This window comes from Lithobates pipiens, unplaced genomic scaffold, assembly GCF_037356315.1.
Source record: "Lithobates pipiens isolate NorthernLeopardFrog02 unplaced genomic scaffold, aLitPip1_a1.2 Scaffold_10, whole genome shotgun sequence".
NCBI lineage: Eukaryota > Metazoa > Chordata > Amphibia > Anura > Ranidae > Lithobates > Lithobates pipiens.
In genome coordinates, this window is record NW_027507686.1 from 198025297 (window position 1) to 198053060 (window position 27764).

Genomic DNA, 27764 nt, shown 5'->3' on the forward strand with positions numbered 1-27764 from the left:
TTCATTTGTTTTTTTTTTATTCGTTTATCAGATCATTTGTTATGATTGGCATTCATAACTTCTGATGCATTCATATTCGTTCCGTTCCATTCATTTAGATGCACTATTCGTTACTTTGGGTAATTGGTAACTTTGGATGCATTCATATTTGTTGTGTTTCATTCATTTAGATGTGGCATTCGTTACTTCTCTGTGTCACAAGAGTCTCACAAGTCCAACAAAACAATGCCACTGGCCCAACACACCCTGTCAGGACTTTGGATGTAATGCAGTCTGACACAGAAAACCACACAAGGGAATAAGGGACAAGCTAATTTGCCAGGGATAACACACTAACACTGCCCACCCAAAAATCGAAACAAATACGAATGTATGCAAAAGAAATACGAATATGAATGCATTTATCATTTTTTTCTTTATATTCAGCGATAACAGTCTAAAAGAACTAAAATATGAAAAACGAAATCGTCCAAATGTAATCAATTTGTTAAACTTGTAGGTTGAATCTCTTTTGTTCTTTCTGATTTTTATATTTTTATTCTTTCGGAATTAACGTTCTTTTGGATTTTCATTCTTTCGGGTTTTCATGCTGTTGGGTTTTTGGTCTTTTAATTTTTTTCTGACAATTTGTTTTCGTACGCATTCGTCAAATAAGTCGTTCATTAATTTGTATACTCCCAAATGAATGAATGTGCCAAATTTCATCCAAAAACTAATTTGGAACGAAACGATTTGCACATATCTATTGTTATTTATACCATTAAAACTTGCAGATTGGAATTATTATATTTTTATATGTATTTCTATTTATTTTTATGTTATCCACAATTGTACATAGATCAATCTCCATTACAGATTTCACCCCATTGCCAATTTACACACTTTCCAAATTGAGATTTTCCATGCAGTTGACTAGTTAATAACTGCACCTGTATTACTAAAGTTTGATTAATTATTATTTCTGTCTGCTTAAAACATCTAGGGGAAAATCTATGTGTGTTTTTTTTTTTTTTTTAAATAATTTTTATTAGGAAAATAGGAAAATAAAGAAAATACAAAGACATATGTTCAGGCACAATCATTAAAGACAAGATACATATCCAGGTCATACCCTGGGGTGACAGAGAACCACAAAGCATAGAACGTTCAAAGACAGTGAGATTATGTAAAACCTAGGCAATAATGACCAGACTGGATAAATCAGCTACTGTTTTGGACCTTAAATAGTACAGGCAGTAACAATAAAAAACAGTACCCCAGGGGCCAAATGCCTAACTGCAACTTAGAAAGCAATATGTTGACAGAAATAAGGGGGAAAGAGAGAACAGGGAGGGACATGGATGGGGGGGAGGGGGGGGTTCAATGGTGATGTCCAGAAGAGGGGTCCTGGCGTGGGAGAGAATTGAGGAGAGTTTTGAGGAGAGTCTTGAGGGGGAGGGTGTCGGCCTCTGCATAAGAGTCTCACATTGGTATCAGGAATGGAGCGGATCCTTGTAGATAAAAGAGAGTTGATCCAATTCGCGTTGGTCCTGTATAGACATGTTTGTGGTCATGAATAGCTGCCACCTGGCAAAGAAGTCAGCTTTTTGTTTACCATGCGAGAAGTCTGTCGTGAGCCTCTCTGTGTGTAGGAGAGATAGAAGGTCTTTGCGGAGTTGGGAGGCTGGAGGGCCAGAGGGCAGGAGCCAGAATCGTAGTATGAGACGGCGGGCCAACAGTAAGCACAACAGGGTCCAGTCCACTGTAGCTCGCGTAGGATGAGATCCTGAAGAGGGTCTAGTGCCTGCAGAGGTGGACCAAGGTAGCAGGATGGGATCCCAATAACCAAAGATTAGGAGAAGAGGTTCTTTAGGTAGTTTCATCAAGGTTACGTCAAAAATGAAGGCCAAGACCTGGTCCCAAAAGGTAGATATAACGGGACAAGACCATAAACGATGAGCGAGGGGTGGCTTCGGGAGATGACAATGAGGGCAGGAAGCCCCATCGGATTTGGATTTGGAGGAAAGAAAAGGAATGTAGGCCCTGTGGGCAATCTTAAGTTGAGTTTCCCTCCAGGTTTCATTAGGCGTCAGGTTGAGGACTTTGTTTAGACCGAGCAAAATTTTATGAACAAGATCTGTGTCCGGGAAGGCAGATGACCATTTTGCAATAGAGGTAGAGGATGCAGGTGGCTGTGATCGTTGCAGAAGCGGCTTGTAGATATCCGAGATTTTAAAGGATTTGTTATGTGTCAGCTGATCCAGGAAGCTTGGTTGAAATCGACGGGAGTCCTCCTTACAAGTGTGGGTAATGTAGCTGATGCATTGTTGGTAATGGAAGAAATGAGAGGTGGGAATCAGGAATGAGTCCATCACTTTCTGAAAGGGGAGCGGTTTCCCAGTATTCGGGTCGCATAGGGAAGAAAGAAGGGACAGGCCCCGTGCTGACCATTCCGAGAAGGCCTTACAGTGGAGACCTGGAGTAAAGCAAGGGTTTCCTTGAATAGGTAAATGAATAGAAAGGAAAGGCGTAAGTCCGGCCAATTTTCTGGATTCTCTCCACGCTATTGCCGTGTCTCTGAAGACTAGATTGTGTTGGTGGGGGAGGGGTACCGATTTCCAGCGGCAGTGTAACAGGGCAGACAATGAGAAAGGGTGAGCCATAGCGGATTCCAAATCAAAGTTAGAGTATCTGGACGAGTGTGTGATCCAGTCTAGGCTCGTTCTGAGTAAACAGGCTAGATTATACAACCTAATATTAGGTAGACTTATACCCCCATCGCCCCTGAGAAGGTGTAATTTTTTGAAAGCAATACGTGGACTTTTGCCGTGCCATAAAAATTTAGAAATAGCAGATTCCAAAGAGGTAACATCTTTGTGTTTGAGCAAAAGAGGAAGAGTTTGCATAGGATATAAAAGTCTGGCAAAACTGACCATTTTTACAAGGTGGCACCTTCCCAGGAGCGAGAGGGGCAGATCCATCCAGTTGGTCAATTCTTGGGATATCTTAGTTAACAAAGGGTGATAGTTTAGCTGATACAAAGAAGAAGGCATTTTACCAATTTTGATTCCCAGGTAGGTGATGTAAGAGGGAGCTACAGAGAATAGGGAGTCACTGACCCAGGAAGGAGTTGAGAGAGAGCCAATGGGTAAAATTTCACTCTTAGAATAATTAATGCGTAGCCCTGAGCACAACCTAAACTCATCGAAAGTAGTTTTAATGGTGTAAATGTCAAGGGATGGGTTAGAGGTGAAAATAAGGATATCGTCTGCGAACAGGGATGTGCGGAGTTCCACTCCTCCAATTTTTATGCCCTGGAGGGGAGCTGAATGAGATAGGTATCTGGAGAAGGGTTCCAAGGCTATGTTAAAAAGTAGAGGGGATAGGGGGCAGCCCTGCCTGGTACCTTTGTGTAAGGGGAAATTTGGTGAGAGGAGGCCTGCCGCTACCAGACGGGCGGTGGGAGAGGAGTACATAGAGGTTATAAGGTGACTGAATGGGCCTGAGAAACCTAATTTAGAGAGGGTCATGGATAGCCAGTCGAAATTGACGTTGTCAAAGGCTTTCTCAGCGTCTAAGGTAATGATGGCATAGGAACCATTAGGGTCCTGTTTGGCAGATTCAAGAGCGAGTAAAACTTTACGTATGTTTAGAGTGGCTGTCCGACCTTTGACAAAGCCTGATTGGGCTGGGTGGATTAGATGGGGGAGAATATCAGCTAGCCTTGTGGCGACAATTTTCGAGAGGATTTTCACATCTAGATTAAGGAGGGAGATAGGTCTGTAAGAGCCGGGTTGTAATGGATCTTTACCTTTTTTTGAGAGAAGCTTAATTACCGCTTGATTCCCGGAGGGAAGGTAGGGACCCCCAGCCCAAATAGAGGAGTAAACTGAGAGGAGTATGGGCGCTGCAATGTGAATGAGGTTTTTGTAAAAGTCGCTAGTGAAGCCGTCGGGGCCTGGCGCCTTATGTGAGTGCAGATGACGAATGGTAGATTCAATTTCAGATAGAGTGATGGGGGCGTTTAGGGTCTCTAATTGCTGTGCTGATAAGGTGGGAAGTGTCACTTTGTCCAAAAAGGCCTGAGCCTTTTCTCGTACTATGGGGTCTGGTGCATAGAGATCAGTGTAGTATTTCAACATGGTCTCGTTTATGGCTTGAGGGGAAGAATGTGTCTGTCCCATGTGGTCACGGAGGGAGGTGATGTGAGTGGGGCGATGGCCCCCTTTACACAGCCTGGAGAGGAGTTTTCCGGCTTTATTGCCATACTTGTGAAGGGTAGCATCCAAGTGAGCCTTTTTCGATCGTTCAAGAGTGTCAGCCCAAGTATCAAAAGCTGACTTGGCTGATACCCACTCATCATGATGAATGGTGGAATTGGAAGACGAGAGCTGCTGTTGGGCAGCATGTAGTCTGGCACTGGCTGATTTGTAATGCTTGAGTGCGTTGCGTTTAAAGGACGTGGCATAGCAGATAATGCGACCTCTAAGGTACGCTTTCCCTGCATCCCAAAAAAGATTCGGATCAGCCGCATGTATGGCGTTTGCGGAGGAGTATTCCACCCAGGCCTTATCCATAAATGTCAAAAAATCTGAGTTATTAGCTAAAAAAGCTGGAAAGCGCCAAAGGTTGGGATGCGGGGGAAGATCCAGTCTGTCTAGGGAAATTGCCACTGGGGCATGGTCAGAAACCGCTATGTCATGAATTTCAGATTCGGATACCAAGGTTATGAGATCATCCGAACCAAAAAAGTGGTCAAGTCTGGCCAGGGACTTATGAGGGTTGGAATAGAACGTGAATTCTCTGTCTGTAGGGTGACTGAGACGCCAAAGGTCCGTCATGTGTAGGGAGTCCATGGTGGAGGCAAAGATAGTAGGGATCATTATGGTGTCATCCTGCGGTTGTTTTTTGGGGAGGATCTGTCAATCGAGGAGTGCATAACGTCATTAAAGTCACCCCCTACTAAATGAGGCAAGTGGGGGAATTTAAGTAACCACGATGAAAGTTCAGAATAGAATTGCTTAGAGGGGTTAATAGGGGCATAAACGTTGGAGATAAACATTTCCTTAGTTCCTATCCGTACCTCGGCGGTGAAAAAACGACCCATGTTATCCGAGAGAGTGGATAGAATTGTGCAGGGAAGGTTTTTGTGAATTAAGAGCAATACCCCGGCTTTCCGACCCACTGACTCGGCTCCATGTACTAATCCCACCCACATTTTTTGCATGCGTGGAAAATCGGGTGCGTGTAGGTGGGTCTCCTGTAATAAGGCAATGTCTGCTTTGAGTCTTTTAAGGTGACGAAGGATCTTCACTCTCTTTTGGGGAGAGCGGAGACCCTTTACATTCCAGGAGACTACTCTAAGAGGAGCGGAATTTGTGGGTGTGAATGGCAGGATATGAGATACAGGTGGCTGAGGATAGTTAAAATGCCTAGGCCGAGCTCATTGATGATACAGGGCATAAGGTGTTGACCAGGGAATCTTGACTGGTAGAGGGGAGAACCCAATAGGTCACGGGGAAAGAACCAGGGGAGGGCAGGAAAAAAAGGGGCTTGGGGGGTAAACAATAATAAAAGGATAATAACCGAACAAATAAACAACAGCATGTACTTCTCTTTTTTCCGCATGAGTTCACTGTGCATAGGGGAGGGAGCTCTCCAGCAGAGCCCCGCGGAAACAGGGGTGGAACGCGGGCAGTGCCGTAATGCCGCTTGAGGCCCGCCGGACTAGGGTATGTGTCACAGCGTAACGGCTAGATGGTAGAGGGGTGGTATAATACACAGTGGAGTCATGCCAAGATCTAAACCAGGTGAAGGAATGAAATAAAAGCCGGTATGGCAATAAAATCTTAAACAATAACTTAATAAACGGTGCAAAGATAAGAGTATAAGCGCTATATGATAGAAACCTGAACATTTGTCCAAGGACGCGAGCGTACAACCGAAAAGGAGAAGGTCATTTGTTGAAAGCTCGTGGCGTCCGTTGTCCAGAGCCTTCGGGAACGGCATAGTACCAGCTCCCGGTGTGAAGCAATATAAAACTTGGTAACCGGAATGAAGGGGAGATGAGGTAAAGTACCCAAGAGCACGGGGAGCAGACAGCTGTTACTTAGCACATCATGGCTTGCAAACTGGGTAGAAGGGGGGGACAAGGAAAAGACATCAAGCCGTGGTAGGGATGAAGAAAGGTCTTCAGCGAGGAATGTTGCGATGCCGATGATCCGGATCCGAAGCTCGGAAGCGTTTAGGGGAATCCTTTCTGGGGCTCCTCTGGTCCAGGGCACGAAGAGTTGAGGCAGATTTGGAAGGAGTAGCCGGAGAAGGATCTGAGCGAAGTGAGCGTAAAAATGCTTCCGCTTCAGAGGGGTCCTGGAAGGAAAGTTGCTCCCCTTTGGGGGACTTGAGACGAAGCACGGCGGGGAATGCCAGGGAGAACTTAATTTAAACAGTTCTGAGCAGATCGGTTGGAAGGCTTTCCGTTTTTTTGATACTTCGATAGAATAGTCCGCGAAAATTAGAATCTTGACCCCATCGACCTGCACTGAGGAAGACTGCCGGAATGCTTGCAGGACAGCAGCTTTGTCCGCGTAGTTCAGATATTTGGCAATGATGGGACGAGGAGTTTTGCGGTCCGCATTAAAGGATCCTATGCGGTGGGCCCTTTCCACCATGAAGGGGCCTGTGAGACCGAGGGCTTCTGGGATGCGTTTCGCGCAAAAGTCACCCAAATTGGCGTTGGGGAGCGATTCAGGGACACCAACGAAACGCAGATTGGAGCGTCTGGATCTGTTCTCTAAGTTGTCCAACTTTTGGAAGACATACTGAAGCGCTTTTTCCTGAGACCGCTCAGTGGCTTGGGATTGATAGAGATCATCCTCTACCTCCGAGATTCTATGTTCAAGGTCATCAAGTCTGGTAGCATGCTCTGTGATTTGGGCCTTGATTTGTTGCATCCCAGCCTGTATGGCTTTCTCCACAGAAGCTGTGATCATGGGAGACAGCAGGGCCGCCACAGCTTGTGCTATGCGATTGGTGTGTCCATCATCCCCCGGGGGTGGCTGGTGTGTATCCCCATTAAGGTTATGAGGGGGCTTTGCAGTATGCCCACGGGGGTGTGGTGGTCCTGAGGTTGCTGGGGGTGTTGGGGTGGCGACCCCGCTTACCTCCATGTCTGTGTCCGGTCGATCTGCTGCATAGGCCTGAGAAGTTGGAGCGGAATGAGCCGGAGCCGAGTAGGCCAAAGCCAGGGGCTCGATTTGTGGCCGATCCGCGGGCGGGCTCCCGTTTTTTCGACGAATCGATCCATAGGAGCGGGGATCGTGGGGGACCACCCAGAGCCTGAGTGGAGCACTGGGGCCGCTGTGGCAGGATTTTTAGGCCGGTTTGAGGGGCTCTGCAGCGGGAGCTAGGCGGGAGCGCAGCTAGCTCATGCGGCGCCGGAACCGGAAGTCTATGTGTGTTTTAAAAGAAGCTTTTGGGAAAATATAAACATTCCACTCATACCTCCGTACCACTCATTTGTATATTTTTTTATTTCCAAATGTACTTAAAAATCTCTTTACTTATCTGAATCTGCCATCACATGGCCCTGGTCAACAAACACCTCTTTCATTTGTGTAGATGGATAATCCAGTGGTGCAGACTGTTTCTGCCACTGACTAGTTTCCTTGGTCTCCAGCAATGTTGACACCCAAAGAGGGATCCTCCCAATATCCAATGAGATGGACAGAAGACTTGGAATAAAAAACCAGGAGAGAGGCGCCTCTGAGTGTAGACATTTTAAGATTTTTAATGGTACATAAGGTGAATAACTCACATTTTAGTAGAAATAACAGGCATGTATGCCCCAACAAGGATAAGTCCTGGTGTGAGCGGTCCTGCTATTCCTGGTTCTTCATACTCAGGAGCTGACTCAAGGGAGTCCACCAGTTGATGGTGGGACCCAAAATGAGCTGTGAGGCGCAAGGAGGAAGATGGAACCAGCAGATGACATCACACAGCATCACAAGCGCACATGCTCAAGAAAAGTATTGTAAAATGTGTGATGTCATCTGCTGGTTCCATCTTCCTCCTTGTGCCTCGCTCCTCGTTTTGAGTCCCGCCATCAGAGTCGGCTCTTCCTCTACAGCGGTGGGCTCCCTTTAGTCGGTTCCCGAGTATGAAGGACTGGGAATAGCAGGACCGCTCACGCCAGGACTTATCCTTGCCGGGACATAAATGCCTGTAATTTCTACTAAAATGTGAGTTATTCACCTTATGTACCATTAAAAGTCTTAAAATGTGTACACTCAGAGGTGCTTCCCTCCTTATTTTTTTGCAGTATCTCTGGAACTTGGTTTCTGTTCCCATATGTTGGTAGCACTGAGTGTTCCAAATGTCTTATCTTTCCAAATACCACTAACCACCTACATGGACTAATATAGACTGTGTAATCCCATGACAGATTGTACTGCTATTGGGATACTTATGATTTTAAGTTTTTGCACCTATATTCATGTTTGGAGAGAAGACTTGGGACTGTATCATGTGACCATAGATTCAGGTAAGTATTTGGGGGCTTTAGATTCCATATTTTTTTTTCATCTAAGTTGCAGTAATGGACTGTCATCTCTATATTAATTATTTTACGAGGGCCATGCCCTCCACAAGGCATGAAGGGGACATCAATGAGCCTGGAGCTGCACGGAGAGTGGAGTAGAGTTTTAGCGGAGTCAGTAAAGCTGAGCTTGGTAAAACCACATCATTGAGCTTCATGCTCAGCTACTGTGCCTGGTGCAATGGTCAAACCTCATCAGGGACATGGAGCCTGTTAAAAGTGCAAGTTCAATGTCACAGAGCTTAACATTGCTGGTCACTGCACCTGCATGTGTGGCAGGTGCATCAGCCATGCAGAAAACTTTGCCTGAGGTGGTCCTATTTTTTACTGTTAAGTTGCGTTAACATCTATTCAAGAAGCAGGGTCTCAGCAGTTTGTTTGAACTTAATACAGAATAGCTTACCCATCCTTTATTGATCCAGTGATGTTGCAAGTCAAGTATCAGACACGCAGGTCTATATTTCAAAGTCAAATGCCAGCAAATTGCAAATTTTAGTACAAATTGGTATGAGGAAAATTGTAATATTTTTACTGATTATAGAGACACGAGAACAGCCTTTAAAGGAATAATAGAGGTAATATATATAATTTACAAAGTCAACGAGTCTGTCACAATACAAGGTTTTAGTAACACAATATACACGAAAACTACTCGTAGAATACAGTAAGTATATCATTCACCTAAATGATCACATTGACTTGTAAATCACATTACTGCAAATGATTACAACGATTATTTTGTGCCTCCAGCAAACCCCACGTAATACAGGCTTAATATGCATCTTATATACAGTATAGAAACAAATTTACACTCTTCTATTTTTTTCAGTTGTATTAATACTGTAGGGAGCTGTCATAAATAGGCCACAACAATAGAAATTAAACTAAAATTATTTTAAACAATGCTTTTACATTTATACATTTGAAGGTTACTGTTGCTTAAAAATGCATTAGTGCTTTAACGGAGCTTGAGAATCAAGCAGAATACAAAACCAAGAATCTAGTAGCGATTTACTTTAGTCTATGGCAGAGAAAATTATGTTTTGCAGGTTTAACAAAGTGTTTTATGAGAGTAGTTGTCTTTATTTAAATGTGTTATTTTCAGATCAGTATGGAGGGGAGTAACAACTTACTAGATCCTTGCAGGACCATATTTAGAAAGACAGGTGGAAATGAGGTGTGGGGCTCAAAGCTATAACCGCTATAACCACTTATTTATAAAGGCATTCAATGCTTATATTACTCAACGGGGTGCTTGTATGGTTCTATCCCCTAAATCCCAAAAGGAATATATATATACAGTGTACACTGTAAGTTTAATAGGCATACCACAAAACAGTATGTACTGCAGATATATTATTTTATATTTGAAAATGTTGTTTAATACAATCCACACAAAAGTAATACTCATGTCAGAAGAAGCACAATACCAACATACATTATAGCAGCATACAGTGTAAATATATACAGAGATAAGTATAATAATAAATGGTAAAAAGATGCATCAAGTATAAAATTACATAGAAATATCCTCATAACAAATACATGTTATCATGGTAAAAAAGAGGAGAGTACTTTGAATGGGAAAAGGTTTGGGGTTTGAAACTCCCTTTGTTGTGCCTGTTTCCACAACCACTATATTAAACCCCTCCAATTCTTCTAAATGAGGGCATGTAAAAGCTCTTTTGTTTTGTACTTTGTTTTATGGGATTCATTCCTCTTCAAACACTAGAATAATGCTAGTGGGCATAAGTTTCACCCTTACCAGACCTTTGGCTATACTTAAAAAGTAAGATTAAAGACAACATCAGTTTAGCTAATAGTACTTTGGGACCAGATTATATGAACTCCTAGTGAAGTCTAGATTATTTAATTACCTCTATTTCCTAATTTATACGGTTTAATGTCAAATTGTAAATAAAAAAGTCTGTAATAATTAACAGTTTCAAATAAAATTGATTATAAATCCGCAGAAAGCTAAAATATGTATTATGGAAATTTTCTTTAAAAAAATTGTAAATGCTTCTGTATGCAAGCTCTTAAGATTAGAGTTTACAAGTTGTTGTCTTTGTGAACTATGTCTTCCAATGTTTTTCACCTCTGGAACAGTTCTAAGAGGCAAGTCTCAATTAAGTTTTTTGAAGGTAGCTACATTAAGGCTGATGTGGTCCACCCCAAGCTTACATCACAATAATCTTCTTTCTAGTCACAGCTGGATCCCGCCGCGATGCGGACATGCCGCTGTGACGGGTACAAATGTACTGTAAAATGTTATAGGTCTCACTGCTCATTTACAATCACCCTAAAGTAGCAGATAAAGTAATTTTATTAGTATTTTGCCCTTGCTTCCAATTGCAGAGAGACGGTCACAGTCACATCCCCCTTTGCTCCAGGCTGTAATCGTGGAAATGAAAGAAATGGCAAAATGGGTGGTTGGAAATTCAAAAGACTAGCTGGGGCAAAAAAGATAGCTGTTAAGGTATAGACCACAAAGCCTAATAGCAATCAGATTTCAGCAAACTATTCTTTCCAATGGGAGATGAGTCATGATTGATCATTATTATTTACTGTATTGCACATTCTTGCTTGCTATATTAAATTTATATATCCGTTGCCTCACTGATTACAATAGACATTCCTCATACAGCTATTCATAGATTTTTTTCCCTAACAGCTGTTGTGTGCATAATACACAGGTATCAATCCTTAGACAATGGTTCATTCTGTAGTCTATTCCCAATGGGCATAATGAACGTTTTATGACTGTGTACAACAAAAAATAACAAAATATATAATTTATGGTTGTGATATTGTGCTTTCTTGAATAAAAACATTCCTTAGAATAAACCAACAGCCATGACAGTGTATTGTGAGCAAATTAATTATATACAGTGCCTTGAAAAAGTATTCATACCCTTTGAAATGTTCCACATTTTGTACTGTTACAACCAAAAACCTAAATGCATACAGCCAGAGCTACAATAAATTGGTTTATATCAAAGCATTTTCATGTGTTAGAATGGCCCAGTCAAAGTCCAGAACTAAATCCAATTGAGAATTTGTGACAAGACTTGAAAATTGCTCTTAACAGACGCTCTGCATCCAATATGACAGAGCTTGAGCTATTTTCAAAGAAGACTAGGCAAACATATCACTCTCTAGATGTGCAAAGCTGGTAGAGACATCCCCAAAAAGACTTGCAGCTGTAATTGCAGAAAAAGATGGTTCTACATAGTATTGACTCAGAGGGGCTGAATACAAATGCAACAAAAATGTAAAAGAAAATTAAAATGTCCTTCCACTTCACAATTATGTGCCACTTTGTGTTGGTCTATCACCAAAAATACCAATAAAATACATTTATGTTTTTGGTTGTAACATGACAAAATGTGAAAAATTTCAGACAGTATAAATACTTTTTCAAGGCACTGTATGCCCATGTTGTTAGTTGTCTTTTGTTTCTGTTTTAGTGAAGGGAATAGTTAGAACATCTGTTGAGTTTGCATTTTGCCTGTCCCTGAGTTCTATCTTTTGCATTATTCCTGGTGAGAATTGTCACCAATTTGTGGCAGAAAGCTCAAAAATTATGGAAATGCCAACATCAAATGAATGTTATTGAACAAGTGTAGAGGGACATCTATTGAAGGGTCATCTTCAGTAGCAGTAAGTGATGGGAAATTTCAATAGAACACCAGGTAGAAAAATAAAGCTTGAAAAAGATTTCAATTATAATTCCTACTCTTTTCAAAACTACAAAAATGAATTGTATATACAGTATATCTATACCAATAGGGTTAATAATATAATTAAAGGCTGATTGTCAGAAACATGATTCTTATTCCTACTGTGATCCTTTTCCAGTACATGTACACTGCTACCTCATCTGCTCCTCTTGTTCCCGATTCCCAGTTCTGGTCCCCTTCCTAATCTATCTGCTTGGTTGTTCCTTCCGTCTTTCTTGTCTTACCCTGCTTATCTATTTTCATCCCTTTGCTATATAGTCAGATTCAGATTCAGAATACTTTTATAATCCCAAAAGGAAATTAGTGTAGTTATAGTATATAGTTGTAGCACAGACACTCTGACTGGTCCTGCTACATGATTCAAGATACACCTTTCCTGCAGTGTAAGAGCAGCCAGGCACACAATATCATCCATACTTCTGGCTCAATAAGTAGTTTGGTGGAGATAGAAGGAGCCGAGGGAGCTGAGGGATATTCCAGAATGTAGGATAAAAGCAGGGAGAATTTAGGAATTAGAAGAAATTAGGAACTAATTCTTCTTGAAAAGTCTCTTAGCAACATCTCTTGGAAAGTGGACAAGGCCGGGCACCAAAGCAATATCCCAGGCTGGGCAAACCTCTCTCTTAATGCACCAAAGGGCTAATGAAAAGTATTCACCAGATCCTGCTCTCAGGTCTGTACCCATAAGTCCTTTGGTGCTGGGGTGCCTTTCTCAGTATTAGGCAGACAGCTGTGTAGTGGACTTCCTCAAACTGGATGCTAGGTGAACTTCCCCCTTCTAAACTCATAGTCTCTGAAAATAGGGCCCCAGCCTCAAGTTAGCTGAGGGGCTTTGCTGGGCTTATGGTAGTAGTGATGAGTGGCATGGGAGGGCCTAACCCTCCAGGCTGAGAGCTTCTCATACTGGACAAGGACCCCAACTGATCCAGCCCCAGACTATTCTTTTACTTGATTTAGAGTCCACATGTATTTTTACTTTCTACTTGTATTCTGTGTGCTGGTGTTAAATTGGTTTGTGCTTCATTATTAGTAAAAAGAAAGACGAGAAGCACCACTAAGTGCAGTAGGACTGGTAGTATTTAATAGAACCCCCTACTCACAGGATAAAGGTAAAAAACAAGCTCATTGCTGTGCGTGCCCCCTGGGGTGAGGAGGAGGCAGTCTCTCACAGCCTCGGTGGACAGCAGCATGGAGCGCAGCGTGGAGAGCAGATGTACTACAATGGCTTTCGGTTGTACTGAAACATTCACATTCCTTTCTCAAGCTGAGGAATGTCTATGTGAGCACTGAGTTTAAAGGAGCCTGCCGGAAATCAGGGCTTGCTTGATGTAAACAGCAACACTTTGTTTAAACAGCATTATACTATATACAGTAATTACAGATATTGAAAAAAAATATTAAAAAGGACATCAGATTCATCATAAAAATCAAAAATATCAGTGAATGAATAAATAGCATTTATAATAACAATTCATGAACACAATAAAAAAAAAAGGTATGTATCCACTATATATAAATATGTACTATGTACTGTATAAATATGTAAATGGTGGATGGGAAAGGTGGCAATTAATGATAAGGAGGGGGGGAGGATGCAATTTCATGTTGATATAAGGGCATATACATATAAAATAGAATAAAGGGAAGGTTGGAAAACCAGCATAATTATGATAATTGAGGTACATTGTAAAGTGAAAGTCGAATAATGAATATATTATACACAATGGATGTAGGGCAATTCATATCATATACTGTGTAGCATGAATAATGAGTAAGTAATAGATGATATTTGAAGATTTTATTAATCAGGTGAGGGATTTGTTGCATATGGATATGACAGAGGAGAAGGGAGGAATGAAGCAAGTGTATTGGGTTTTAATGGTGGGTTACAATAGTATGACCTTTCTATATACTATTTTCAATTATCTATTAATATACTGTATAACTGGTCTTTTCAGTGGGTATTTTCTCCAATGTGATAACACAGAAACCACCCCGACAGAGTTGTACCCGTAACAGGAGAAAATTGAAAACGTATAAAAAATAATGATAGTTAATAAGTGATAAGAATGAGAGTGATGAGAATGATACTATTTATGGATGTAGATGTATTAAATATATCAAATCTTTTCAAATGATATATTTTCTTATTATACATTTCTATTAGTTACTATGGGTGCTATATGTAAAGGATGATGACAGTATGGATATGTGAGGTGATAGGTGGTCGGGATACTAAAGGATTTATTCTGCCAGGAAAGAGGGTATCAAGGACTGATGAAATGCTCTGCCTTGGGGAGATTTGTCATGAAACTCAGCGAAGTGGTGGGGAACACTGTGTATATCCTTCCCTTCTTCTATGAATTGGCAGTGTTCACCAAATCTTTTTTTGCAGGGGTCTTATGGTACAACCTACATAAAAAAGGCTGCATGGGCAGGTGAGACAATATACTACATGGTCGGACGAACAGCAGTGGAAGTCATTGATCGGGTACGTTTTCCCTTGTGCTATAAAGTTTTTTTGTCCATGGTGGACGAATTTGCAGATTTTGCACAGTGGTTTACAGCATTGAAATATGCCTTTTAAGGGGATTAGGCAGGGCTGAGTCATGGATTGATGGGAAAAGTTGGATTTGAGCTTTCTCAGTGCTATTATGTTTTGGAGTTAGGAGCCCTTCTGTTTTTTTGTAGATGGGGGTCTTGAAGGAGGGTGGGCCAATGTTTCTGGAAGATAGATTCCGTTTTAATGTGTCTATTGTAGAAGCGTGTAATAAATCTGACCGGATTTCCATTTTCAGTGATTGGGATTTTAGGGGGTATTCCCTCTAAGGAGGTACGATATGCCGTGTCCACTAGCTAATCAGGATATCATTTGTCTATAAATTTATTTTTTAAGAAAAGGTTTTGTGTGATGTAGTCTGAATTGTTTGTACAGTTCTGTCTGAGACTGCAGAACTGTCCCTTTGGAATATTTTTGATTCATTTCAGAGGATGACAGCTACTATAATGTAAAAAAGAATTACCAGCTGTGGGTTGGTATAGTTTTTGGCTTGAATGATATGTTCCATTATTAAATCTTACTTTGATTATAAATAGTTTGGTTTCAGTTTCCTTAAGTATAGCCACACTGATCTACTTACCACCGCTGTTGGTGGATACCAACACCCAGTACACTAACAAATTCCTTGAATGAAATAAAACACAAACACATACTTACCTGTTTTTAAAATAAAGTTTAATATCGTTCCTTGGAGCAAATCTACATCAATCACTGCTTCCAGTGATATAATGGCGGCCCTAAAATCTATACATGCCACATTTCCACAGCAAAATTACAGATTCCCATTTGCAGTAATTTAGGTTTACTGCCAGTAATGGGGAAATTTGATTAACAACATTATTCTACCAGTATTTAGTGGGGCATGTACAGTAGCGGGTCATTGTGATTGAATTTTATTACGTCACTGGGCACTGTGGTTGACCTTTATTTACTTTAATTCATTAAGGGACTGGAAAGTGGGGATGCACCAAAATTTCGGTGGCCAAAACATTTCGGCCAAAAATTGTGTTTTCGGCATGTTGCAGAAAAGTAAAAAAATGCCGGTAATTGCACCAATAATCGCACATTTACAGTAGCGGTGGCTGCACCGCGGGTGCCAGCCATTGCGGAGTGTCGTCATGGTCAAGGTCCTGTCTTCCCATCCTTCCTCCTCCTCTCATTGCAGAGCCGCGATCTCTGTGTGTCATGAAGCTGAATTGTCCGGGCCATAGTAACAATGTCCCGCCTCCTGTGATAGATGGCACACTGATCCAATGGCAGGACATTGAACCAGTGTGACGTGATCACAGGAGGCGGGACATTGTTACTGCGGCCTGGGCAATTCAAATCCAGCTCCGTGACACATGGAGATCGCTGCTCTGATCCGGACACTTGCAGGCTGTATTCACAGGCACTGGGGAGGCTGCATGATGGTCACAGGCAGGCTGCTGCATCTGATGGAGACAGGCACTGGTGAGGATGCATGATGGACACAGACAGGCTGCTGCATCTGATGGGCGCAGGCATTGATGAGGATGCATGAAAGGCACAGGCAAGCTGCTGCACCTGCTGGGTACAGGCACTGGTGAGGATGCATGATAGGAACAGGCAGGCTGCTGCATCTGATGGGCACAGGCACAAGTGAGGATGTATGATGGGCACAGGCAGGCTGCTACATCTGATAGGCACGGGCACTGGTGGGGCTGCATGATGGGCACAGGCAGGCTGTTGCTATAATTTCTGCTAGAGGTGCACCGGATGAAAATGTTGCTAAAATTATTAGCAGTGTGTTTAAGTTTAGGTAAGAGATTTCAGACATTATACAAGAGTTGATTAGAGACAGTGGACATGATACAAGAGATGGTTAGAGACTGTGGACATGATACAAGAGATGGTTAGAGACTGTGGACATGATATAAGGGATGGTTAGAGACTGGGGACATGATACAAGTTTAAGTAAGAGATTGCAGACATGATACAAGAGATGGTTAGAGACTGTGGACATGATACAAGAGATGGTTAGAGACTCAGGACATGATACAAGAGATGGTTAGAGACTGTGGATGTGATATAAGTGATGGTAAGAGACTGGGGACATGATACAAGAGATGGTTAGAGACTGGGTACATGATGCAAAAGATGGTTAGAGACTGGGGACATGATACAAGAGATGGTTAGAGACTGTGGACATGATACAAGAGATGGTTAGACACTGGGGACACGATACAAGAAATGGTTAGAGCCTGTAGGCTGCTTTTATATATTCACACACATAGGTTGGACTAATGGACTTGTGTCTTTTTTTCAACCTTATCTACTATGTAACTATGCATTTTTCTTGAGCTTTTCTTGCACTAAAGGTGCCAGTAATGGCCAGAAATATATTCACATTCATTTAAATTAATGAGTTTAATGAAAAAGTCAAATATAATGAAATTGTATATAAAAATATAAATATATATTTTTTAAACTGTAATTTTCAGTTTTCGGCCTAGTGCATCCTTAATTTTCATTTTGGCACCAAAATTTTCATTCAGTGCACCTTTACTGCAAAGGGAGGGCAGAAAGCATTGTCCCTTTTCCTGTGCCATACCAGGTCACATGCCTTTCAATATTGCAGGGGACTTGTAAAGTGGGGGCAGGAAAGCCTACCCTCCTTGTATGGCACCTTTATCCCAATGAAGGACCTCTTCCCCACCTCTGTGTTTCCCAAAAAAGGAAGTGACGTAATGTGGGTGTGACGTATGATGGAATATGAAAACCCACTTTATAATAATAACCAACATTCCTACAAAGGGTCAAATAGCAATGTAGTCCACCTCAATCATGGTGACTCATTACCCACAAATCTGTACATGCCACATTTCTGGTAGCTGGTAAATTAAAGATTCTGTGGTAATATCAATGAGAATCTTAGATGATGTCATTGATTACGTTCAGTAAATGTCAGATGTTCTGTTTTAGCCTTTGGGAAATGAAGCCGTGATGTTTTTACTGTTTTCCAGAACATAAAAAAAAACCCTAGTGAAAATATCTGAATTTGTTGTGCTCCATAAAGTAGCTTTATATTTTATCCCAAAGTTATAAGCAAATACATTTTTCTAAATAATATATAATTTCAGTTACAATAACTTTTTTTCAATAATAATGGTTATGGTTACAGCAACTGAGCATAAAACGCGGGATAATTTTCACTGAAAAGCATTACAAAGCAATCATAAAGAACAATCTTTATGTCTAGGGATGGTAACCGTTCAACACGACTAAGCAAAGTGATTTATTCCAGGTAGCATAAAAGGATAAAATGAGTAAGCAACCAATAAGAATCCGGTCATTTTAGAATGTATCCCAAGGCAACAATAAATGGTATAGTGCTACAAATCCAGCTGATGTATGTGTCAAGAGGTTAAAAAAAAAAATCAAAGAATAAATAAGCTTAATGGAAAGAAAATAGAAAAGGAATAAATGAAAATAAAAATATAGAATGTAGATGTAAAAGGAAATACCCAACCGAGGCAAATTTATTTATTTTTTTACAGGTATTTCTATAACATCAACAACTTTCGCAGCACTTTACATGTTATACATTCACACCATTTCCAGTCCTCAAAGTCATTACAATTAAAGGTCTCCCTATCTCACATGCATAGATACACACTAGGGACAATTTAGACAGGAGCCAAGTAACCTATCAGTATGTCTTTAGAGTGTGGCTAAGGATGGTAGAAACGTACCCTTATATTTTTCTATGGTCTAATGTAAAGGATCAGGAATCAGAAACAGAACTGATATTGGATTAACTTGATTTTCCTGCAAAATTACCAGTTTTGTCATCTTACATTAATAACATTTTTCAAAATTGTAATTCCTTAAATTTGCTTTATTGCAGTATTTTCTTGCAAATAAAATTATCAACTACAGGCATACTCCACTTTTAAGTACACAATGTGTTTTATTTACTAAAGCTGGTAAGTGCAAAATCAGGCTCACTTCTGCATAGAAACCAATGAGCTTCTAACCCAAGCTTGTTCAACTTAGATTTGGCAATAAAAAATGGAAGCTCATTGGTTTCTATGCAGAAGTGAGCCTGATTTTGCACTTACCAGCTTTAGTAAATAAACCCCATTGTGTGCTTAAAAGTGGGGTATGCCTGTATTTTTTTGGTTTATAGATTGTGTTTCTGAGTATATTTAGGAAGTTTAGTCTTCTTTTGCATTTGTGTTTTTTATGGTTTCTATAATGCATATTTCTCCGTCGTTTTCAATTTTTTTTACCGCACCCCCAAAAAAACATCAAACACCATCTGTCATTTCCAAATTGACTTCAAAGTTGTGAAATTCTACAAAATACTACTGATTTAAACCAAAATTTAAGGTATAACTTAAGGCAAAACTTGTTTTATTATTATTTTTGTATACAGTGGAGAAGAATTTGAACAGCTCCCAGATTTTATTATTGTCTGTGCCTCCATTTTGGGAGATTCACCCTTTTGTTTTTGTCATTCTATCATTGCCATCAAATGCAAAAGAAAATCCCAAATTTTGTGTTGTTCCCACAAAAGGAATAGAGGGAACATTTTCCAATGGGGACACTAGGCTGGGTGATAACCAAGGATTCTTTCACTGTAAAGGGATTTAATTTAATTTCCTGTTTTGACTGTGGGGCGGGAAGTAAGGGGAAATCTCCCCAATAGAACAAGACTGGGAAAAAAATACTGAATTTTCCCTTAAGCTATCCAAAAATTGAAAGAAAAGAACATTTTTGCCTCTTTCAAACTGCTTGCCAACAAGTCATCGCAGTTATACTGTGGTAGGTTAGCTCGGCTGCGCGAATCACCATAGGTGTACGTTGGGCTTGTACCAAGCATTCTGTGGGCTATTGGCCAGTAGGGGAGCCAATCAGTGGGTCCAGCGGACTTGATATCCGCTGGCCGCCCGCTATCGTTCCCCGCAGAGACAGAACAGGGATCTGCCTGTGTAAACAGATCTCTGTTCTGACAAGGGATCACACACAGCAACCCATCCCCCATACAGTTAGTAAACACACTGAGGGAATACCCTTTAATCGCCCCTGATGTTAACCCCCTTCCCTGCCAGAGTCATTGTCATCAGTACAATGTTGGTGCATATTTTTTAGCACTGATCACTGTAATAATGTCACTGGTTCCCAAAAAAGTGTCAAAAATGTCAGTTAGGTGTCCGCTCTGTTCGCTGCAATGTCGAAGTCCTGCTAAAAATCGTTGATCACCGCCATTACTAGTAAAAAAATAATAATAATAAAAATGTTATAAATGTATCCCCTATTTTGTAGACGCTATAACTTTTGCGCAAACCAATCAATATACAATTTTTTTTATTTATTGGGTATGTTTTTGTAGCAGAAAATAAAAAATATTGTTTTTTGTTAAAATTGTTAGTCTTTTTTGTTTATAGTGCAAAAAATAAAAATTGCAGAGGTGATCAAATACCACCAAAATAAAGCTCTTTTTGTGGGAGAAAAAGGACGTCAATTTTATTTGGGTACAGTGTCGCACGACCCCGCAATTGTCAGCTAAAATAACACAGTGCCGTATCACAGAAAATGGCCTGGCCTTTAAGGGAATAAATCCTTCCGGGGCAGAAGTGGTTAAAGGAAATGAAAAGTCTCAATTTAACTAATCCTTAATCAGGAGACCTATAGAGCTAACAAAGACAGTGTATGTCAAGTCCAGAAAAGGTGATCGATTCAGGTGCTGCAATCTTACAAAAATGTATGACTGGTAAAGGTCCCACCCTTAAACAATATATATGCCCACACTTTTTGCCTTCCCTTCTACTTTAATGGAAGTTGTATTATTTCATTTATTTGCTCATCCACCATTCACAGATTGTTTTTTATTGATAGAAGACTATAGTACAGCGTCTATGAATGGACGTAAGGTACAGGCATAGTCGGCAATCTTGATGAGTGCCTGTGACAGGTCCCTTGGCTCTATTAACCTCTGCAATACCGGATGTATATAGCTACAGTGGTATGGGGGCAGAGGACTTCAGATTTAAACTAAGATGGCCAGCATCAGTACAGAGGGCATTTTTCATTAAATATAAATACTGTCCCTTGTGCTGATTTGTAACAAAAAAAATAAAAAATAAACTTAGTTTTTAAATATAATTAATTGTATCAAGTCCCAAACAACCGTTTACAGCTTATTAAAAAATGTAAATATATAATGTTGTAGCACTGGCAGGGAATAAACATGTGTAATATTCAACTATTACTGACAACATTGCACCATTGAATTGAAATGAAGCAGGTGTATTCCCTGAAGATAATATGTATATTCTTTTGAAATGCTAAGCTTTAAGTTGTTTACTTATGAGAGTACAAATCACTTTAATAGACTTTCCTGGAGAAAGAGGGAGGCAGGATTCAGAGCCACCAGATGCGGGTTCATAATTAGTTAATTAAATAGCTTATTATAAATGGCCATACATGTTTATGAGTTACACAGGCATTTGAATCACATTCCAAAGCTGGCTGTATCAGTTTATGTCTGACTTTGTGTGTGACTGAGATTACCTTTAATTCTGTCTTGCAGGCACAACAGCTAACAGACCTTGAGCAAAAGTTAACTGTGGCAAAAAAGGAAATGGAAATAGCTTCACTGGACAATGTAAGGACATTTAATATATATTATAATGTATGCAAGTTTGTTTATGTTGAAGGAGAATTGAACAAAGAGCTCATCTGTTGACTGAGTTCAGTGACCAATCGAACATCTTATTAAACCCATACATTTACCTAATTATGCTTCTGTGAAATAATTAAACACTGATTTTTTTTTGTCAACACATGTTGATCTACCATGGTAAAAATAAATACAAACACACACACGTTGGTACCTCACACCCGACAGAGTTCACAAATTTTACCCTATGGCTTCCGATAAATGTTTCAGGGGCTTCCCAACACCAGGCACTTTGCTCCACATCTTTTGGAGCTACCCACACCTCCAACACATTTGGGACCAGGCTTCCTCCAAGGTAGCCCAGATCACTGGTTCTAGCATTGATTTAATGGCTTCAAGGTGCCTTTTGTTTGCCCCGATCCCTGAAATTCCCTCTTCCTCTCAAAAATTAGTTAACACTCTGTTCTGCGCTATTCAGTGGGCTATAGCCCTAAACTGGGGCTCACAGTCAATCCCCTGGACTCAGGTTCTCCAAAGGATGGATACCATTCGTCTCATGGAACGCATCCACCATACGATCATGGATACGATGCAGGTATTCACCAGCAAATGGGCCAGTTGGCCTCCAAACCTGGGGCCCTAAAGAGCGGAACCTCCCCCTCTCCCTCAGTAAGGGAATGGTTGATAGCCTACTCAGGTGAAATGGTGAGCTAGGTGAGGGACCCTATGGTAACCAAGGCAGCTGAATCATTGATCTTTATTAAATCCCCCTCCTTTTTTTTTGTATTCTTTAACAAACAACCTAACAATGTTTTCATTATTGTAAGCACAGAACTAAAACAATATATTTCTCAGTTTTACATGTTTGTTTGTTGTTACTGTTAATATCTTATATTTTGTTCGAATGCTCTGAATGCTGCAGTAGTACTATTTGCTGGTCTGCAATGCTACAATTCTTTGTGCTTCATCCATCGTACACTGTATTACGCATTTTATGAGAAGATGTTAATTGATACATGACCTACGTTTCTCTATGGGTTGCATCCCAACAAATTTTGTAACGGTTAATTTTTTTTTTACTCAATAAAAACGTTTGTATTAAAAAATAAATAAATAAATACAAACATTCTTTATAAAGGCCCTGTTCACACTTCGGAATTTGGAATGATGGATGGGCGAAATAGCTGTAATTCTGTTGGTGATTTCAAATCACACGGCAATCACTGCAAAACACGCAATGCATGTTTAGGTGCTATTCATTCTAAATGGTGTGATTGTTGAAAAAAAGAATTGCGTGAAAAAATGCATCTTTAAAAATAGCATGGAGCTTATCACCCAAAATAGGAGCAGGATCTTCTTTTGGGAGACAAACACGCATATGCCTGACACTTGGAATTGTGGGCAAATTGCATTTTAACCGGTTCCCGACCACTGCATGTAGATATACATCGACAGAATGGCATGGCTGCACAAATGGGCGTACTTGTATGCCCCTTTGAATTTGCCACCATGCCATCACATGCGTGCCACTGGCGGTGTGCATGTGCACCCACCGCAAGCTCCGTGACTGGTATCGTGGGTCCAAGAGACTCGATTTCTGCGGAGATACCAGCGATCATCCCACGGAGAGGAAGAACAGGGAAATGCTAATGTAAACAAGCATTTCCCCCATTCTGCCTAATGACACTGTCACTGATCACAGCTCCCTGTAATCGGGAGCGTTGATCAGTGATGTGTCACACATAGCCCCTCCCCCCCACAGTTAGGATCACTCCCTAGGACACACTTAACCCCTACAGCGCCACCTAGTGTTAACCCTTTCACTGTCAGTCACATTTACACAGTAAAATTTACGCTTTTTTTTGTTTATAGCGCAAAAAATAAAAACCTCAGAGGTGATCAAATACCAGCAAAAGAAAGCTCTATTTGTGGGAAAAAAAGGGCGGCAGTTTTGTTTTGGAGCCACTTCGCACGACCGCGCCCAGCCAAATGGTCCGGGGGTGAAGTGGTTAAAAAACACACGCAAGAGCGCTTGTACCTGCAATGCATGATGTGAGCGGGGCCTAAAGGTGATCTCCAGACATCTCAATACTGCCACACAGCACACCCCTGTAAGGCAGGGCAGAAGACCATTTTTATTTTCTCTGATGTAGTTAAATTACACATACAGGACTTTTCTCTCCCCAGCCTGTGACTGTACAATGTAAGCAGAACATTGATGCACTCATCCCACTTTTCTCTCTTCTCCTAACAGCATGTTCTTTGTTAGCACATGAGCACTATAATACAGTGAATTGACTCCTTCTCCCTCCACTAGTTTGATTGCAGTTGCAGAGTGACTATATATAATGTACCCAGACATGGTGCGCACCATTAACCTGCAATCCTCACAGTGTAGTTATTATCCATAGAGTCCATGTAGGAACAGTCACAGTAGAGAGAGCCATAGACGAAGGAAAGATCCAATCTTCTGCAGCTCTCCTAAATTGAGATTACAATCAGCTGATGTCTCAAGGGCAATTTTTTCACAGCGATTACCCCCACCCCCATCCATGTATTGCTTTAGAGATTTCTTGCTAAGAAATTTGTAATAATTCTCTATGAAATTGCTTACTCTTCAAGTTTGAATGTGATTTGTAGCTCAGTCATTGATCAAAATTCATCTGTGTTCCATGATTTACCAGAGGCAATTGCTCTTTATTAACCTCTATAGCTAAGCCAACAATCTATGAAGAAGAGCGACTTGTAGCAAAGCGCAACCCAATACTGTAGCACTATCACCACAACCCTAGAAATTGAATTGCTAGCTGCAAATCTCTGTTAATCACTCTCATTAGTAATGTGTAGCAGCGATTAACCTCTGCTACAAAATCACCAGTGTAAAAGCAGGTTACCTATAGGTTAGAATGTTTCTTTTAACCACTGCATTCCATTAACAATTGTAAACATGGGATTTAATAGGATGCTAGCTATAGCATCACCACTTTGTTCCTTATATACGGCTAGATGTCAAATGTCAAGCATTCCTGTTTATGTCTATTAAGCCACCTAGTCACTGCAGTAATTTTTAGGCTAAGTAATTTGAAATGCACACATACGCTCGCCAGAACCGGGAGACAAACTGACTGCCCCTGTCCGAGACAATCACCTTGGGCAGCCCATGTAAGCGAAAGATCTCCCCAGCAAAAATGAAAGCCAGTTCCTTAGAGGTAGGCAACTTCTTAAGTGGAATACAATGACACATCTTTGAGAACCGGTCAACCACTATAAGGATAACAGTGTTGCCTTGGGAGTTGGGCAACTCCACAATGAAATCCATTGACAGGTGAGTCCAGGGCCTCTCTCCATTGGGTATGGGTTGAAGGAGGCCCACTGGAAGGTGTCATGGAGTCTTACTCTGAGCACACACAGGACAGGCACCTACAAAGGCAGTAATATCAGCCCATAGACTAGGCCACCAGAATGGTTGGGAAATGGCCCAAATGAGTTGATTCTTCGCAGGATGGCCAGCTGCCTTGGGAGAATGGTAAGTCTGGAGCACAGCAGTACGGAGACTCTCTGGGACAAAGCAGCAGTCACAAGGTTTCTCAGGAGGAGCATGGACCTGCAAGAATTGTGTCACCCAAAGGAGAAGTAAGACTGGTGCAAACCGTAGCCAAGATAGGATCATGAGGAATCATAGGAACCGGAACCGACTCTGACTTGGAAGTGGAAGAAAAATTGTTGTGACAAGGCATCAGCCCTTACATTCTTAGTACCGGGTAAGAATTAAACAATGTAATTAAAGCTCATCAAGAAAAGAGCCCATCGCACCCTTCTGGGAGGGTTGCTTAGCCTCAGACAAGAATGTAAGATTCTTATGGTCAGTAAGAATAAGAACAGGCACAGTGGTACCTTCAAGGAGATGTCTCCATTCTTTCAGGGCTAAAATGATTGCCAACAGCTCTCTGTCACCAATCTCATAATTGCACTCAGCAGGTGACAATTTCTTGGAAAAGTAGCCACACGGATGCATAGCGTTCTCAGAGTTAGGACGTTGAGACAGAAGGGCGCCAACTCCAGTCTCAGAAGCATCAACTTCTAGGATAAAAGGCAATGTAGGATTAGGATGTGCCAACACAGGAGCAGAAACAAAGGCAGCCTTGAGAGTCTCAAAGGCCTTAATGGACTTCAGAGACTAACTCTGTGGGTTACTGTCCTTTCTGTTCATATCAGTCAGGGGCTTGACCAGAGACGAGACGTTACGAATAAACTTCCGATAGTAGTTGGCAAAACCCAGGAAACGCTGCAGAGGACATAAATCCCACGAGTCGAGGACACAGTAGGACTGCCGAAAGTTTCTCTAGGTCCATCGAAAAAACAGCAGTGGAAATTACATATCTCAGGAATGTAACCTGTTCACGATGGAACTCGCACTTCTCCAGTTTACTATAGAGATTGTTCTCTCTTAGTTTCTGAAGCACACGACATCTTCTGAATTCATGGCCTTCGCCTACTGTCAGAAACCGTGAATCAGACTGAGACAGAATTACAGTTAAATCACACTTGTTTAATAATAATAAAAAAGTAAACAGAGTAAATGTAGTCGAAACATAGCCAGAGTTCAGGAACCAGAATGGATAGTCAGACAAGCCAAAATGTCAGGGAGCCAGAGATGAGCGTAGTAGAACAGCAAGCAGGATCTGGAGCCAGAAGGAATGTCAGTCAAGCAAGTCTTTAACAAGAACACAGGAGAGAGTCTCTAGAGATGTGACCAAGGCAAAGGCAGAGATCATCTGGACTGGACGGCTTAAGTAGGCAGGACTGACAAGAAGGATATCAGCAATAGGTGAGTCTCTGTGGATAGACAGGAGCTGGCAATTAGCAGACAGCTGAGCAGCCAGCTTTGAGCAGGAAGGGCTGAGCCCGGCCCTGACAGTGCTCCAGGCTGCCAGGAAATGATTGTTAGTTTCCTTGAGCACATCACAATAGTACACAATGAAAGGCATGTAACACAGCCTTTTATCATGTATAACTGTCATGTGATCTGCTGTGATTGGCCACAACAGTTACATGGTACTGGCAGTGGACCCATACAGAGATCTGTCATCAGCCGTGCCTGGTGGACACAGTGGATGACAGATCCTGTTGGAGTTTGGCCGATCCTGGGGGGGTATATCATATGATGTCCTCCCAGAACAACAGTGCTCCTGCCCAGACATCATTTGACAATAGGCTGGGTGGGAAAAGGTTAAATAACATGCAAGAGGGATGCCTTTATCCTGATTGTGAAGTTGTGCTTCTGTACAAATTATACAACCTACTGTACTGCATAAAAGGGGACATTTACAAAGAAAAAAATGCCATTAAATTAAATTGGGGGACTGGAGATTCCCTTCATTTGTACCAGACCCTTATCTTAGATGAACGTTTGGTAGAGATGTTAGTGGGGGACGCCACGCAAAGAAAAAAAAATGGCACAGAGTTATGCCTAAAGATACATGCCAGACAGCCTGGCTTGTCAGAAAAGGGAGTGGAGGAATGAGTGTGTAATCTCCCACTGAACGATACCAGGTCAAGACCTCAAAATGGTGGCATGCCTCATCCTCAGGTTGACGAGAACAAGGGCCATATTCCTACAATCCTGGCCTTGTTATTGTAGGGTCTATGGTTGGAGGGCTCATCCAAATCTAGAAGCCCCCTTTAAAGTGGAGTTCTGCCAATTTTTCTTTTAAAGTCAGCAGCTACAAATACTGCTGCTGCTGAACTTTCAAATATGGACACTTACCTGTCCAAGGTGCCTGCGATGTCGGTACCCAAAGCCGATCTGTCCCTCTCGGGTGGAGCTGCTGCCATCAGCAAGGGAATTAGGAAGTGAAGCCTTGCAGCTTCACATCCTGGTTCCCTACTGCACAGGCGCGAGTCATGCTGTGCGATCCCACTGGCCCCTGCTTTTTTCTGGGACCTGTGTGTCTCCCAGAAGACAGTGGGAGGGGGTGGAGGAGGCTTCGGACATGACGTAGATATGCACGGATACTGCGATTATCTATGCCTGAAAGTGGGAGCAAATACCTGGATTATACAGATATGTGCCCCCCCCCCTAAAAGGTGCCAAATGTGACACCCTAAGGGGGATTCTGAAAAGCAGAAGTTACATTTTTATGTGGAACTCCACTTTAATATAAGTAGCTCTCAGATACCACCCCCATGTAAATGAGTATGGAGTACAAAGTGTGAAATGTTCCATAATGTACATGCATC

The 27764-nt window shown here is 41.5% G+C and overlaps 1 protein-coding gene across 2 annotated transcripts in view; it reads left to right on the forward strand.

Annotated features, from left to right (window-relative positions):
- Positions 1 to 27764, forward strand: part of LUZP2 (leucine zipper protein 2) — a 928200-nt gene that overhangs the window by 755997 nt on the left and 144439 nt on the right. Inside the window, exons 8-9 of one of the 2 annotated variants that reach the window (XM_077460834.1) lie at positions 14714 to 14809; positions 21435 to 21509. In XM_077460834.1, coding sequence (XP_077316960.1) covers positions 14714 to 14809; positions 21435 to 21509 — 171 coding nt within the window. The remainder of the gene's footprint in view (positions 1 to 14713; positions 14810 to 21434; positions 21510 to 27764) is intronic. The other variant, XM_077460835.1, reaches the window with a different exon arrangement.